General features: G+C 36.7%; 1 protein-coding gene across 1 annotated transcript; it reads right to left on the bottom strand.

The window, feature by feature from the left end:
• Positions 1 to 11375: 11375 nt before the first annotated feature.
• LOC131831220 (olfactory receptor 2T6-like) lies at positions 11376 to 12332 on the bottom strand. The gene has a single exon (XM_059173391.1). It carries the CDS (start codon positions 12330 to 12332, stop codon positions 11376 to 11378), a length of 957 nt encoding a protein of 318 aa, XP_059029374.1.
• Between the last annotated feature and the right edge of the window lie 4270 nt (positions 12333 to 16602).

Here is a 16602-nt window from a genome sequence, read left to right as displayed (position 1 = left end):
TCCAGTAATTTCCTTATTCTTCAAATACTTAAAGTCTCCTTTGAAGAACTAGGCTAAGCGCTCATCAGGATTTGATTTGTCATCTGTGAGTTTCTTGAAAATTTCAACAGACCTGGGTTTTCATTAAGGTAATAAGAAATGAGGAATAAACAGAGTTGTTCTAGATAATCTAAAAGCTTAGATGATTCACTGAATTGCTTAAATTTGAACAATAATTTCGCATTGTTTAGAAAAACTTCAAACTATTAAAGCCAATAATTTGATTTACAGAAACTTTCAGAATGATTTATTCATTTGCCCAATATCATGTTTGGCCTCATCACCCCCATTCTTCAATACTTTTCTCAGCCATGCAATCTGAATGCTATGTATTAAAAACAGCTTGCTAGACACATTTTTTGGTATGCATAAATTAGGAAGGTAAGGCACATCATCAATATAAAGAAAATCACCCTATGTCTAATTTTACTTTTTTAAGATTTTATTTATTTGCTTGAAAGAGATCACAAGTAAGCAGAGAAGCAGGCAGAGAGAGGGAGAAACAGGCTCCCTGCTGAGCAGAAAGCCTGATGTGGGCTTGATCACAAGACCCTGGGATCCTGACCTGAGCTGGAAGTAGAGGATTAACCCTCTGAGCCACCAAGGCGCCCCATCCTATGCCTAATTCTATACTAAACTTAGGTCCAACTAAAGAAAGATAATCTTGTCACTTACTCAGAGTGGAATCCTCTCCAGATAGCCATTCAGAGTAGGATGCATTGTTAAAAGGTAGAGATGGTCATATAAAATTTAGTAAATAACAACAACAGCAATAACAGCAATAACAACTAAGAAAATAATGAGGAATGAACAAAAACTTTCTAGGCAATGGAGGTGATATGTTACTGGAAGATAAATAAATGATAAAGATGAGTAGATTTAAATTATCCTCTAGTTTATGTTGACAAAAAAAAAACACAAGGTTATTTTTAGTAAAGGATATCTACAATGGGAAAACTTTCAAGATCTGGCCAATCTGTACATCTAGGTGTCCTCTGCATGAAAGCCTAGCACACAGGGGTATTGAATTTGGATTTATGAACTTGAATTTCCTGAACTATAGACTATAATTATTCTTAGCAAATGATACTGGAATTAGCACAAAGAGAGATGTGCAATTTATTAAGAGCTCTTTTGCAATATAACTCTACAGAAGGAAGTATTAAAAGAATGTCATCCTAAAATCCCTGAAATGTTTTACATTGCCAGGACAAATCATACAAATTTCCAGCTTTCTACAAAAGTATGTTAATTCTTGCTTCCTATCTTTACAAGAAAATACCCAGAAACCAAAGAAAAACAATTGTGAAAGAGTGAGAAGGCAGGAAGAAAGCTGCAGACCATTAAAGAATGCTGAATCCTCTCTAGGTGTTCTGTGTTTGGGTTCCTGGGTGCCAAGGGGAAAGCCTAGGGTGAGAAGAAGTAGGAGCTTAAATAATTTTGTGAGAAAGCAATGAAATGAAGTGCACTTGGAAAGAGCAGGTCTCTTCCCTATGGATTGCAGCAGATATTAATGAGACAGATATGTCACAGTTAATTAGAAGTGTTTCATGGGGTAGAAGAGAGTGAGCCCTAGTGTCATAAGGGCTTTGAGAAAAGTGTTTCAATCACTGGACTCACAAATGCAAGTCCCTGATTTTCTTAGAATTTCATCAGAAATTTCCTCTAGCAGATTTTCCTCCTACAGAAATGTGGGGGACTATTGTGAAAAGACATTTAAAAAAGATGAAAAATAGCCCAATTCATGTTATTTATTTTAGCATTTTATTGGCAGTCTAATAATAATTATTATATTTGTGTATAAAGGCAATGCATACACTGGGAAAAATAAGAAAATGTTTAAAAATTTAAAAGATTCCCCCCCAAATTTACAAGCTTTCTTAATATCCAGAAATAGGTGCCAAAAACATATATAGAAGGTCATCCTTACAAAATTGCATTTCAAACATGTGTATGCATACATACATAAATATAATACATACATATAACATTTACATATAAACACATATATATGCAAGGGTATGTGTATGTATCTCATATAATTTGACAATTTATATTATTCATAAACTATTTTATATGAAGTCTCTTTGATGTGAAATATTCTTCCTAAGGTAGAATTCAGTGTTCCCAGGGTGTTCTACACTATGGCTGTGCTCCCTTATATTTAACCTATGCTTCGGTTTTTTTTTTTTTTTTTTTTAATTTTTTTTTGGGGGGGGTCTGAATTATTTTATTTTTTTAATTTTTATAAACATATATTTTTATCCCCAGGGGTACAGATCTGTGAATCACCAGGTTTACACACTTCACAGCACTCACCAAAGCACATACCCTCCCCAATGTCCATAATCCCACCCCCTTCTCCCAAACCCCCTCCCCCCAGCAACCCTCAGTTTGTTTTGTGAGATTAAGAGTCACTTATGGTTTGTCTCCCTCCCAATCCCATCTTGTTTCATTTATTCTTCTCCTACCCACTTAAGCCCCCATGTTGCATCACCACTTCCTCATATCAGGGAGATCATATGATAGTTGTCTTTCTCTGCTTGACTTATTTCGCTAAGCATGATACGCTCTAGTTCCATCCATGTTGTCGCAAATGGCAAGATTTCATTTCTTTTGATGGCTGCCTAGTATTCCATTGTGTATATATACCACATCTTCTTGATCCATTCATCTGTTGATGGACATCTAGGTTCTTTCCATAGTTTGGCTATTGTGGACATTGCTGCTATAAACATTCAGGTGCACGTGCCCCTTTGGATCACTACGTTTGTATCTTTAGGGTAAATACCCAATAGTGCAATTGCTGGGTCATAGGGCAGTTCTATTTTCAACATTTTGAGGAATCCCCATGCTGTTTTCCAGAGTGGCTGCACCAGCTTGCATTCCCACCAACAGTGTAGGAGGGTTCCCCTTTCTCCGCATCCTCACCAGCATCTGTCATTTCCTGACTTGTTTATTTTAGCCATTCTGACTGGTGTGAGGTGATATCTCATTGTGGTTTTGATTTGTATTTCCCTGATGCCGAGTGATATGGAGCACTTTTTCATGTGTCTGTTGGCCATCTGGATGTCTTCCTTGCAGAAATGTCTGTTCATGTCCTCTGCCCATTTCTTGATTGGATTATTTGTTCTTTGGGTGTTGAGTTTGCTAAGTTCTTTATAGATTCTGGACACTAAGTGCGAAAGGAATCCATCAAAATCCTTGAGGAGAACACAGGCAGCAACCTCTTCGACCTCAGCTGCAGCAACATCTTCCTAGGAACAACGCCAAAGGCAAGGGAAGCAAGGGCAAAAATGAACTATTGGGATTTCATCAAGATCAAAAGCTTTTGCACAGCAAAGGAAACAGTTAACAAAATCAAAAGACAACTGACAGAATGGGAGAAGATATTTGCAAACGACATATCAGATAAAGGACTAGTGTCCAGAATCTATATGCTTCGGTTTTGATACATATATTGCTTTAATTGTGGCACAGATAAATTGTGTAATTGTAAATATCCTTATACTTAATTTTGAGTGTAGATTTCTGAATATTTTTTACATTATCTTTATTCAGAATTATTTAGTCAATTTTTGTAAATATATTTAAAGTTTTTTTTATTGTGTTGTTAGTCACCACAAAATACATCATTAATTTTATTTTTAATTTTATTTTTTTCAGTGGCCCAAGATTCATTGTTTATGCAGCACACCCAGTACTCCATGCAATACATGTCCTCCTTAATACCCACCACCAAACTCATCCATTCCCTCACTCCCCTCCCCTTCAAAAGCCACAGTTTGTTTCACAGAGTCCACAGTCTCTCATGCTTTGTCTCCCTCTCAAATTCCCCCCAACTCACTTTTCCTTTCCTTCTCCTAATATCCTCCATGTTATTCCTTATGTTCCACAAGTAAGTGAAACCATATGGTAATTGACTCTGCTTGACTTATTTCACTCAGCATAATCTCCTCCAGTTTAGTCCATGTTGATACAAACACTGGGTATTCATCCTTTCTGATCTAGGCAGTCCACTCCATTGTATATACAGACCATATATTCTTTATCCATTCATCTGTTGAAGGACATCTTGGCTCTTTCCACAGTTTGGCGACTGTGGCCATTGCTGCTATGAGCATTGGGGTACAGATGGCCCTTCTTTTCACTACTTCTGTATCTTTGGTGTAAATACCCAGTAGTGTAATTGCAGGGTCATAAGGGAAGCTCTATTTTTAATGTCTTAAGGAATCTTTGCACCGTTTTCCAAAGTGGCTGCAACAACTTGCATCCTAACCAACAGCATAAAAGGGTTCCCCCTTCTCCAAATATTCTCCAACACTTGTTTCTTGTCCTGTAATTTTGACCATTCTAACTGGTATAAGGTGGTATCTGAGTGTTGTTTTGATTTAAAACTCCCTGAGGGCTAATGATGATGAACATATTTTCATGTGTTAATTAATTAATTAATTAAAAAATAAAATATTGTTTTCTCCTAGTGTGGAGAAGAATAAAGAACACAGGGAATTATAGATCATTTATTTATCCTTTACACACATATTTCCAGTACCTGCTTACATATTCAATAGGGGAAATTATGCTTACTTGGATTGTGGAGTTCCAAGGAAATACGCCATTGACCCAAGTGAAACAAAATAGAATTTGGTCTGTGTTATCTTAATTAACTTTTCTTTTCAAAATATGTTAATCTTGTTGTTCCTCATTCCCTAAATGCACACAACCAAATCCTACAAATCAGTCTAATTAATTAAATTTTGTCATTTAATGCTCAATCCACTCTATTTCTACAATGCTCTACTATATCTTGGTGGCAGCTTCTAAAGATTTCTTTTTTTAATACTTTATTTATCTGAGAGAGAGATAGAGAGAGCACATGCAGAAGCCAGGGAAGGAACAAAGGGAGATGGACAAGCAGACTCCCTGCTAAGCAGGGCGTCCAATATGCTGGATCCCAGGACACTGAAATCGTGACCTGAGCTAAAGGCAGATGCTTAACTGACTTAATCAGGTTACCCTGATTTCTTGAGTGAAATTCAGTATCAGAGGGTTACATGGTTTGTAAGAAGTTTTTTTTTTTTTTTTTTTTTAATTAGTAAATTGATATTCTAGTTTTTTTTGTTTTGTTTTGTTTTGTTTTGGTTTTGGTTTTGGTTTTGGTTTACTGTAGTTCCTTGATTACAGATCCTTTACCTCTTTGGTTAGATTTATTCCCAGGTTTACTGAAAGTTTAGCAGATGGTACAGAGAACTGTCATATATTCTTTCTCTTACCCCTATTATGAACAACTTGTATTAGTGAGTTTTATTTGTTACAATTGATGAACTAATTTCACGTATTACTATTACCTACAGTCAATAGTTTACATTAGGATTCACTCATTTTGTTCTATGGATTTTTCAAATGCACAATGTCACATAACTCCTACCACAGCATTGTACAGAATAGTTTCAGTGTCCTAAAACACTTTGTGTTCTGCCTATTCATTCTTTCCTCTTCCTTAGCACTTGGAAATCATGAATCTTTTTATTTATTCCATAGATATTCCTTTTCAAGAATGTCATATAACGAATCATATAATATGTAGCTTTTTCATATTTTCTTCTTTCAATTAGTATTATATGTTGAAAATTCCTTCCTATCTTTTCATGACTTGATACCTCAATTTTTTATTGTTGTATATTATTCTATCATTTAAATATAGTGTAGTTATATCTGTTCATCTAGATATTTTGATTAATCCTAAGTTTTTGACGATTATGAAAAAAGCTGCTATAAACATTCACTTGCAGGCTTTTGTGTAAATTCAAGGTTCCAAATCAGTTGGGTAAATCATGAGAAACACAATTACTAGATTATATGGTAAGACTCTTTGTTTCTTTAGCAAACCACCAGATGATCTCTTCAAGTAGATGTATTAGTTTTCATTCCTACCAGCAATGAATGACAACAGTTCCTGTATCTCACTAGCATTTGGTATTGTCAGTATTTTGAATTGTAGCCATTCTAATAAGTGTGTAATGCTACATAATTGTTATTTTAATTGCTACCTATACCTATTTATCCTTTTTCTAATTGTCATAATAAAGTTTACTTTCCATCCTTGTAGCTGGCATATTAATTTTACACATTATCAATCCTATGTACCTTAGCATATTTAACAAGAGAGTGTGCTTATGTATGTGAAGAACAGAAAATCAGAACTGGGGAAAGTAAAAAAAGAAAAACATGGATATAATGAGGATGGAAAGCAATTACATTTGTTAAGAATATCTAAAATAATATTAGAATTTGATCTTTCAAAACTTAAAAAGAAAAAAATATATATTAGCTCAAATTTCACAGAAACAGAAATTGGGTGCCATTGACATTAAATGAGACAGAATTTCTTGAAAACAATGGAACTGAACTTTTTATAACACACCTAGTGACTTAACTCATTGAAGTTTGGCTATTTGCTATGATTACACTGTAGCAATACTCCATGCTTAAACCAAGTTGGCACCAGAAACTCAGGGTCACAAGCCTCCCAGTCAGTTCTCAATGAAGGACTTTCACTAGAAGCTCTCATGACAACCCATTCAAACCCCTCTCACTCTGGAGAGATTATTCTTTCATTTATGTTTTCCTCTTCCTTAATAAACTTTAAGAAACACTTCAAAAATAATAAACACTTCAAAAAAAAAAAAGAAGAAAGAAGAAAAGAAAAGAAAGGAAAAGAAAAGAAAAGAAAAACGATGGAGGTGAAATGAATGTGTAGCTTTCACGATCAGTTCCCTCCTTTTCTGCTTTATTTATTGCTTTTCTTGTACTTCAACATATTTTAGTTGGAAAGCAACTCCCTATTATTTGACACACGGTACTCCCCAAGAAATCTGACAAGATTGAAAGGAATGAAGTATTTCAGAAAGAAAGCCTCAGAAAGGTTAACTCTGGTTTGCAACTGATAATTCTGCTTAACTAAATGGAAGCAGATCTATTTTCCTCATTAACTAGTAGCCAGGTATTCCAATATGTATTGTGTCATTGGTTAAGAATTTTATCTACCATGCAACAGCTTTTGTAGTGCTTTTATTGAAGGCTTGGCTGTGTTTAGCTCACCCACCACAACCAGTGTCTGCCAGCAATAAAACATCACTGAAACCAGTCAGAACATTTTCAGACCGCTAAGAGCATGAAGCCTAGCATAGCTCCATGCATAGATGGTCCAGGGGCCCTGGAATATAGTTCAGGTTCTTACAACTGGACCTACAATTTAGGCTATATACCTACATTCTCCAGATATCAGTTTCCTAAAGAAATTTTACTAAGTCATTTCCAAAGTATTTTCCAGCTCCAAATTTCAAATAAAAAACTAGGCCAAGGACTGCACATGTGATAAGTACTAGTGTTGTATGTAAGTTTGGAATATTAAATTGCACACCTGATATTAGTATTAAACTGTATGTTAAATAACTAAATGAAAACTTAATATAAAATAAAATTAAAAGAAATAAATGAAAAACTAGTTCTTTCCTTCCCATTTTGAAATGTTATCCATGAAATACTGAACTCTGGAAAGAAACTGAGGATTACAAAGGGGAGGGAGATGGGGGTATTAGGTAATTGGGTGATGGGTATTATTGAGGGTGTGTGTTGTGATGAGAAATAGGTGTTATATGCAACCAATGAATCATTGAACATTACATCAAAAACTAATGATGTATTATATCCTGGTTAACTGAACATAATAAAAAAAAATCCCTACTTTAAAAAAGGAAGAAAAAAAAAGAGAAAAGAAAAAAGAAAAGAAACAAAAAGAAAAGTCATCCAATATAAAATCCTATACTGCAGAGAAGGAAAAATGTGCTATCTACTATACCTTTGAAAGAAACAGATTGATAGAAATATCCACACCATAACTGAAATCTAGAAAGAGATCCCCAAAATTTAATAATGTTAATGAATTAAATATCGTTAAAATGTTTATGCTGCCCATAGTAATCTACACATGCAATGCAATCCCTATCAAAAAGCAATTAACATTTTTAAAGTTTTTTTAAATTTTTTAATATTTTATGTTAGTCACCATACAGTACATAATTAGTTATTTGATGTAGTGTCCCAAGATTCATTGTCTACATATAACACCCAGTGCTCCATGCAATACATGCCCTACTTAATACCCATCACCAGGCCAACATATCCCCCATCCTCTCCCCTCTAAAACCCTCAGAGTATTTCTCAGAGTTCAGTCTCTCATGGTTCATCTCCCCATCTGATTTTCTCCCTTCATTTTTCCTTTTCTTTTCCTAATATCCTCCATGCTATTCCTTATGTTCCATAAGTAAGTGAAACTAAATGACAATTGACTTTCTCTGCTTGACCTTTGACAATTTCAACAAAGCTGGCACAAACATTGCTAAAATTTGTATGGAACCAGAAAAAACCCTGAATCACCAGGGAAATGTTGAAAACAAAAACCAAAGCTAGTGGCATCTGACTTCAAGCTATAATAAAAAGCAGTGATCATGAAGACAACATTGTGCTGGGACAAAAACAGACACATAGATCAATGGAACAAATATATAGCCCAGAAATGGATCCTCTACTCTATGGTCAACTAATATTCCACAAAGCAGGAAAGAACATTCAATGAAAAAAAGACAGTCTTTTCAACAAATTGTGCTGGGAAAATTTGGCAGCCACATGCAGAAAAATGAAACTGGACCACTCTCTACACAATTCACAGAAATAGACTCAAAATAGGTGAAAATCCTAAAATTGAGACAAGAAGCCATCAAAATTCTAGAGGAGAACACAGACAACAACTTCTTTGACCTCAGCTGCAGCAACTTTTTGCAAGACATATCTCTAAAGGCAAGGGGAGCAAAGGCAAAAATTAATTATTGGGAATTCATCAAAAAAAAAATTCTGCATGGCAAGGGAAACCATCAACAAAAATAAAAGGCCACATACTGAATGGGAGATGATATTTGCCAGTAGTATATCAGATAAATGGTTGGTATCCACTATCTATAAAGAACTCAAACTCAACACCGAAAAGACAATGAATCCAGTCAAGAAATGGGCAGAGGACATGAACAGACACTTCTCCAAAGAATACATGCAAATGGCCAAAGACACAGGATAAAATGCTCCACATCATTGGCCATCACAGAAACACAAATGAAAACCACAATGAGATACCACCTTGTACTGGTTACAATTGAAAAAAATAACAAGACAGGGAACAACAATTGTTGGCAAGCATGTGGAGAAAAGGTACTCTTTACACTGTTGGTGGGAATATTAGCTGCTGCAGTCATTCTGGAAAACGGTATGGAGGTTCCTCAAAAAGTTAAAAATAGAGCTACCTTAGGACCCAGTAATTGCACTACTGGGTATTTATCTCAAAGATACAGATATAGTGATAAGAAGGGGTACCTGCACCCCACCGTTCATAGCAGCAGTGTCCACAATAGCCAAACTATTAGAAGGAGCTAAGATGTCCATTGACAGATGGACATCTTAGTAGAAGGAGCTGAGATGTTCAGTGACAGATGAATGGATAAAGAAGATGTGGTTTGTATGTACAATGGAATATTACTCAGCCATTACAAAGGTGAATACATACCATATACATCGACATGGATGGAACTAGAGGGGATTATGCTACATGAAATAAGTCAATCAGAGAAAGACAGTTATCATCATATGGTTTCACTCACATGTGAAATATAAGAAATAGTGCAAAGGATCATAGAGGGAGGGAGGGAAAACTGAATGGGAAGAAATCAGAGAGGGAGACAAACCATGAGAAACTCTGGACTCTTAAAAACAAGCTAAGGGTTCTGGAATGAGGGTGGGTGGGGGGATGCAGTAACTGGGTGACTGGAATTAAGGAGGACACTTAATGTAATAAGCCCTGGGTGTTAATTGCAACTGATGAATACTATGTCTAAAACTAATGATTTACTATCTTTTGGTTAATTAAATTTAAGTTATAATATTAAATTAAATGAGAAAATAGTATTTAAATAATCTTAAATAATTGAAGAAGCTTAAAAGTGATTACTGAATTTATGAATTAATGAAGCATTATTTTCTCTCCCCTTTTTCAGTACCTTCTGATGTAATAATTATTTACCACTTAATGACTAAAACATAATAGAATTGACCTATAGAAGATTAGTCTGCATTTTTCCATATGTACATGGTTCATTTTCTCCAACTCCAAATTTACCTAAAGGAAGAATGTTTTTAGTTGCTACTCAAAGAAAAGGTGTCTGGATTTTTGAAATATTTATTTGAGCCTATTTAAGTATTTCCTTTGAAATGTTTTGATATTTCAGTGTTTTTTAAATATCATTCAAATGTATGCTCACCTAACACTTCTTATAAACTCTACCAATGGAGCATTTTTAAAAAATAAAAAATGTAATAAAAATCACTAATTCTTATGAGAACACTAAAAGTGAGCAAATTATGTAATATTAATCAGACATTTGGTAGCATTTATATACATTAACTATAATAGGAGAAGAATTATGAGATAATAATTGGCATTGTAACCAGAATAGAGTGTTGCCTCAGGTAGCATGCAAATTTACTTCTATAAGATGTTTTACAGCAGTCCAACTCAGAAGAACCACATGAAAAGCAGAGCACCAACACCTTTAGGAGAGGACAAGACATGCACAGATATGAAATCTAACATAAAACTAGGATAAAAAGATGAGTTGAAGTATGTGCAGAAGCCCCCCTAAGACTGTTCTACAGTTAACTTTAGTGCTTTATAATGGTAAAATCTCCTCTCAGGGGTAGATCTTAGGCCATTTTTTGAACTTGTGATATATGTTAAGCATACACAGTAAACCTTGAATGCCTAAATAATAGGATACATATAAGTTCCCCAGTGTATATGCAAGCTTCTAGGCTCTGATTTCACTTAATTCTGACTAAAAGTTAACTGCACTATCCTCAGGGGAGACACTGTTTTAAGAAGTATATATAGTGTTCTCCTTATATACTCCAAGTATATAAAACCTTCCATACCAGACTAACTGTAAGCATTGGATATACTACTGGCTAACACTCATGGAGGAAATGTACCCATGGACTCCAGTAACAGAGTGGACACAAAGAAGGAATAAACACCAGTGGTATTTAGGCACTCTGGCATTATTCATATGTGAATGTTAAAATTGGTTTCACATTTTTAACAAAAGTAGCTGATGCACCTTTCAATATAACTGACATTGGCAGCTGCTGAATGCATTATTCATATGACCCATGGTATAATCCCAAATAATAGCACCCATGTATCCCTGAGCAGATATGGATAACTTAGACTGTCAGATTTCCCTTGACACACAAGAAACCCCTTGACATCTTGCCAAAACCCTTTTAAAGGCCCCAGTTACATCTGCGTTCCTCAAGCTGTAGATTAGAGGATTTAACAAAGGAGTGAGAATGGTGTAAAAAGCAGAGAAGACCTTGTCTTTGATCGGTGTGTGGTATGATTGGGGAAGCATATATGTGTATAGGGCAGCCCCATAAAATAATGTCACCACCATTATGTGTGATGAGCAGGTGGCAAAGGCCTTCTTCTTCCCTTCTGCTGACTTCATCTGGTGTACTGTGATGAGAATCCGGGCATAGGAAGCAATCACTACAGAGAAGGGAATCAGCAACATCATGACACAGCAAATGTACATGACCATTTCATAGGCAGCTTTGTCACCACAGGCCAGCCTCAGCATGGTGGGTGCTTCACAGAAGAAGTGATTGATGTTGTGGGAACTGCAGAATGGAAGACTCATGGTGATAGGGGTGAGGAGGAAGCTGTCCAAACCACCACCAAACCAAGAGCTGGCCAAGATCATCCAACAGACGCGGTGGTTCATAAGGACAGGATAGCGAAGGGGGTTGCAGATGGCCACATAGCGATCATAAGCCATGAGTCCCAGCAGGAAAAATTCAGCCCCCACAAAGCCCATATAGAGAAAGTACTGGGCTGTACAGGCAATAAAGGAAATGTTCCTCTTGCCCACTAGATAATTGACCAACATCTTGGGCACAATAGTAGAGATGTACATCATGTCAATAAAGGAAAGGTGGCTAAGCAGGAAGTACATGGGGGTATGGAGGTGAGGGTCTATGTGGATCAGGAAGATCATGACCCCATTAGCTATCATGGCCACGAAGAAGATTGCACAGATGATGCTGAAAAGGAAGCCCGAGGCTTCACTTTGAGTAAAGAGCCCTGTGAGGGTGAAGTCACTGGAAAAGGTTTTATTGTCTCCATCCATGGCGTTGAGTTGGACCTGGGGGCATAATGAAATAAGTGGGGGGGTTACTGAAAATTCCAGGAGATGACATGAATCCTTTAAAGATGTTTTTAGAAGCATTATTAATTATGTAACTAATATTAAGCATTTTGTATGTGTGTGTATGTTGTGGTGTGGATTTAAAATTTTTCTTTCTTGGATATTTCTTCTAGTTGAAGAAAATTTGAAAGTTGAGTCTCTATGGCATGAAGACAAATGAACACTTGCCAACTGATGATTGGTTTAAGGGAGTTTAGTTATTATTCCAGAATATGTGGACCCCAGAGAGGCTTCTTCATCTGGAGTTAACTTCCATTATTTGAAACATGGATATGACTGGAAAACAACTGAGTTAGTTCAAATAACCAAACAATTTAGTTAGATGTTTTATTGAGTTAGGGATTTTTATCACAACTGTAAAAGTGATCAGCCTTATCTAGAAATAACCATTCAGTTGTTGATACAGCTGAAAATTATGGGCTATAGTAAATTGAATCACAGCATTGTCCATCTGGTTCATTAATCAACGTTATTTGTTTCTTCACTCATTTGTTGATTTTTTAAAATTAATTTTTTATTTTTTATAAACATGATTTTTAAATCATTTGTACACCAACCTTTATTTATGGAGAATTCCTTGTGTTGCATACACTAGGGATACTATTGTAAACAATAGAGGAGATGTCTCATGTGGCTTATGGCTGTAGTTGTGAGATAAAGAGAATAAGCAAATAAAGGACAATTATGGTTCTGGATAATGCTGATAAATACAAGGAGGAGAAGTTTAACACAACAATGAAGGATAACAAAGGAGAAACCATGTGCGAATTTAGGGGAAATATGTTCCTGCAGAATGAATACCTAATTTAAAACCTAAGGCAAAAATGAGCTTATATTCAGGACAGTCCAGGCAAAGCCTTGTGACTGAGAGGTCAGTTAGTTGTCCGAGGTCAGATTTTAAGGCGGATTTTAAGATTTTAAGTAAGGAAGTAAAAATTACTTTCTAAATATTATCAGCAGAATTGAGGCAGAGTTGACAGCTTGTAATCATTTTTTGAGAATTTAAACAAATGTTCACTCTGATTTTTTTTTTTTATATTCAAGCTAATGAATTTTTTTTATATTCAAGCTAATGATTTTTTCCACTCGATTTTACATTTTCCTGGACTATGGAAGATTTACAAGAGGAGAACTTCCATCCAGATAAATCTAGCATAGTCTAGGTTGTGCCTCCTGTCCCAGGGTCGCAATTGTTTTAACATATGTCTCTCCCCCTTTTACTTCACTATCAAGAGCATTCTGATACTCATAAGCCTTAGGCATGGTGGGAGACAATATGGTAAAGTAGTAGGTGTTGTTTCAACCTGTCCCCTAAAGTGAGCTAAATTACATACCATAAACTCTGATCACCCATGAACTCAGCCTGAGATTAGAATTATACCCTTCTGGATCTCTACAGGGGTAGAAGACACCAGTGGACAGATAAAACAGACTGGGAATATCAGACTCATATCAGAAGATAAACAAAAGGGGGGAACCAGAAGGGACCCATTAGAAAGTAATATCCTAATACGAGAGTGCACTGTGATAGGGGACCAACATTGACTTGGAGTCTGGTTGAAAGCACTTAAAAAGAGTAAAAGATCTTAAGGGGAAATTGGTGGAATTGGGATGTTAGGGACAGGGACTTAAGCCAATGGACCCAGTATGGCCACTGCAGGCGGGGAACCAGAGAACGCAGTGGAGAAGCCAGGTATTGGTCCCTGAGCTGCTGGTGTGCCTGAGATAGTTTGGGTGGCTGCGCCCAGGAGTAAGTCTGGGGTGCACGCCAGCTGGTGCTCTCTAGAACCACAGGCTTTTGTGCTCTTCAGGCAAGCTGCGTGACCAGGGTCTGAATCATGCTCCATACCGTCCCCTGCAGGTACTGGTCAGTACTCTCTAGGACTGGAAGATTCTGAACACTCTCAACCTGGACCAGGGTGAAAATCTCAGTATGCTATCTCTGGTTGGGACCCCTCTGGAGATCTGGACCTGCCCAGACAGCAGAGGCTAGTATTTCTTGAGGTTTTGGGTCCAAATGGAACTTCCTGTGACCCCAGAGACCTTGACTGGAAAGGTGTTCTGCCAGTGGCCAAGGGGGAAATTTTGTACTCTGGAGCACCCAGAGCAAAACAGACTGAGGCTTCTCTGTGTGACAGAGGTCTGGGTGCAGTTTGCTTTTCTCTAAACCTCTAAAGAACCGCCAAAAGCCACCAAGGAGAGAAGAAACAAACAAAAAACTCCAGAAAACAAAAGCCTAAAAAACTAGTTTCCTCAGACCCCAGACCCTTGATGGGGGTAGGAGGACTCAACTCTAGCAAGAGTGCCTAAAAAGCCATGGGGCAGGCCCCTTCCCCAGAAATCCACCCAAAAACAAAACAAAACAAACAAACAAACAAGCAAACAAGAGGACAGCCACCACTACTTCAGAGATACAACTTTTGTTTTTAATCTGTTCCACTATTCTGGTTCTTTTCACTTTTCCCCTATAACTTTTTAACCTATTTACCATCACAATGAGATGTTCAGTACATCAAATTTCATAATAACATTTTAAGGTGAAAATTTTTGATACATATACCTGTTTTTCATTTGCTTTGCTATTTTTATTGCTTATTTTATTTTTTTTAAGATTTCATCTATTTATTTAACAGACAGAGATCACATGCAGGCAGAGAAGCAGGCAGAGAAAGAGGGGAAGCAGGCCCCCCGCTTAGCAGAGAACCCAATGTGGGACTCGATCCCAGGCCCCTGGTATCATGACATGAGCTGAAGGCAGAGGCTTAACCCTCTGAGCCACCCAGGTGCCCTTATTCATAGAGAAATAAGCTTCAAGGCAGTCCCCTTTCCCCAATCAATGCTACCTTTATATATAAACTAGTTTTAATCCACTTTTATCTATGAAAAGTTGAGTCCTTTAACAAAGATATCAAGATACATCCAGGAAGAATAAAAATAAACTTCCTCACCCAGCTGAGAATGTATAACCATCCTCCCATGTTTTTCTTCTGTCAGTGTTTCTGTGTATTTGTTTTTGTTCTGGTAGTATATAAATCTTATACTTGGGGATCATTTTGATGAGGTTCGTTTTATTTATTTATTTATCTTTTTTTTATCTACTTTTATCAGTGTTTTTGCTTGTATAGTTAATAAATCTTACCTTGGAGTACATTTGAACTGGGCATTCCCTTTTATTTTTTTTTCTTTTATTTTTTCCTGTCTCTGTCTTTCTCTCTTTTTCCTTTTTTTTTTTTTTTCTTTTTGGTGGGGACTCTTGATTGCTCAGAAGTGTTCCATGGTGAACCTTGCCTGCACCATGGATGATACATTCAGCTACACATCCGTTCAGCCATCTCTTACCAAAATGACTAGGAGGAGGAATGCCAGGAGAGGAAAAATTCAGAGACTGGGCCCTCTCCATCAGAGCTTTTGGATATGGACATAAACAGAATGTTGGAAATGGAATACAGGCTAACAGATGTCCAGGCAATAGCTAGTTGGAGAAAGCCTTTGATGACAAAATGGAGTTGTCTAGGGCAGAAGTGAAAGCCACCAGAGATGGTGTTAACAATGCTCTCAATGAGCTCCACTCTAATCTAAATTCTCTAAAAGCTAGTGTAACTGAGACAGAAGATAGAATTAGTGATCTGAAGGACAAACTCATAGAGAGAAAGGACCAGGAGGAATCCTGGAACAAGCACCTTAGAAGCCACAAAAACAGAATTAGGGAAATAAATGACACAATGAAACGTTCCAACATCAGAATTATTGGAATCCCTGAGGGGGAGGAGAAAGAAAGAAGACTAGAAGATATAGTTGAACAAATTCTCCATGAAAATTTTCCCAACCTCACGAATGAAACCAGTGTTCCTGTACTAGAGGCAGAAAGGTTTGACCCCCAAATCATAAAGTTTAGAAAGACCTTGAGATATCTGATTGTGAAAATGATAAATCATAATTGTAGACAGTAGCACTTGAAAGCAGCTAGGGGAAAAAAGATTCCTTCCTTACAGAGGAAAGCCCATCAGAATAATGTCAGACATGTCTGCAGAAAGCTGGCAAGCTAGAAAGGGCTTGCAAGATATAGTCAGGGCACTAAATGAGAAGAATATGCAGCCATGAATACTTTATCTAGCAAGACTGACATTCAAAATAGATGGAGAGATAAAGAGCTTCCAAGATGGGCAAGGTTTAAAAGAGTATGGGACCGGGC

The sequence above is a fragment of the Mustela lutreola genome, chromosome 5 (genome assembly GCF_030435805.1).
Source record: "Mustela lutreola isolate mMusLut2 chromosome 5, mMusLut2.pri, whole genome shotgun sequence".
Classification (NCBI taxonomy): Eukaryota; Metazoa; Chordata; class Mammalia; order Carnivora; family Mustelidae; genus Mustela; species Mustela lutreola.
Note: the sequence above shows the minus strand (reverse complement) of the source record. Positions and strands in the feature narration are given on the sequence as shown.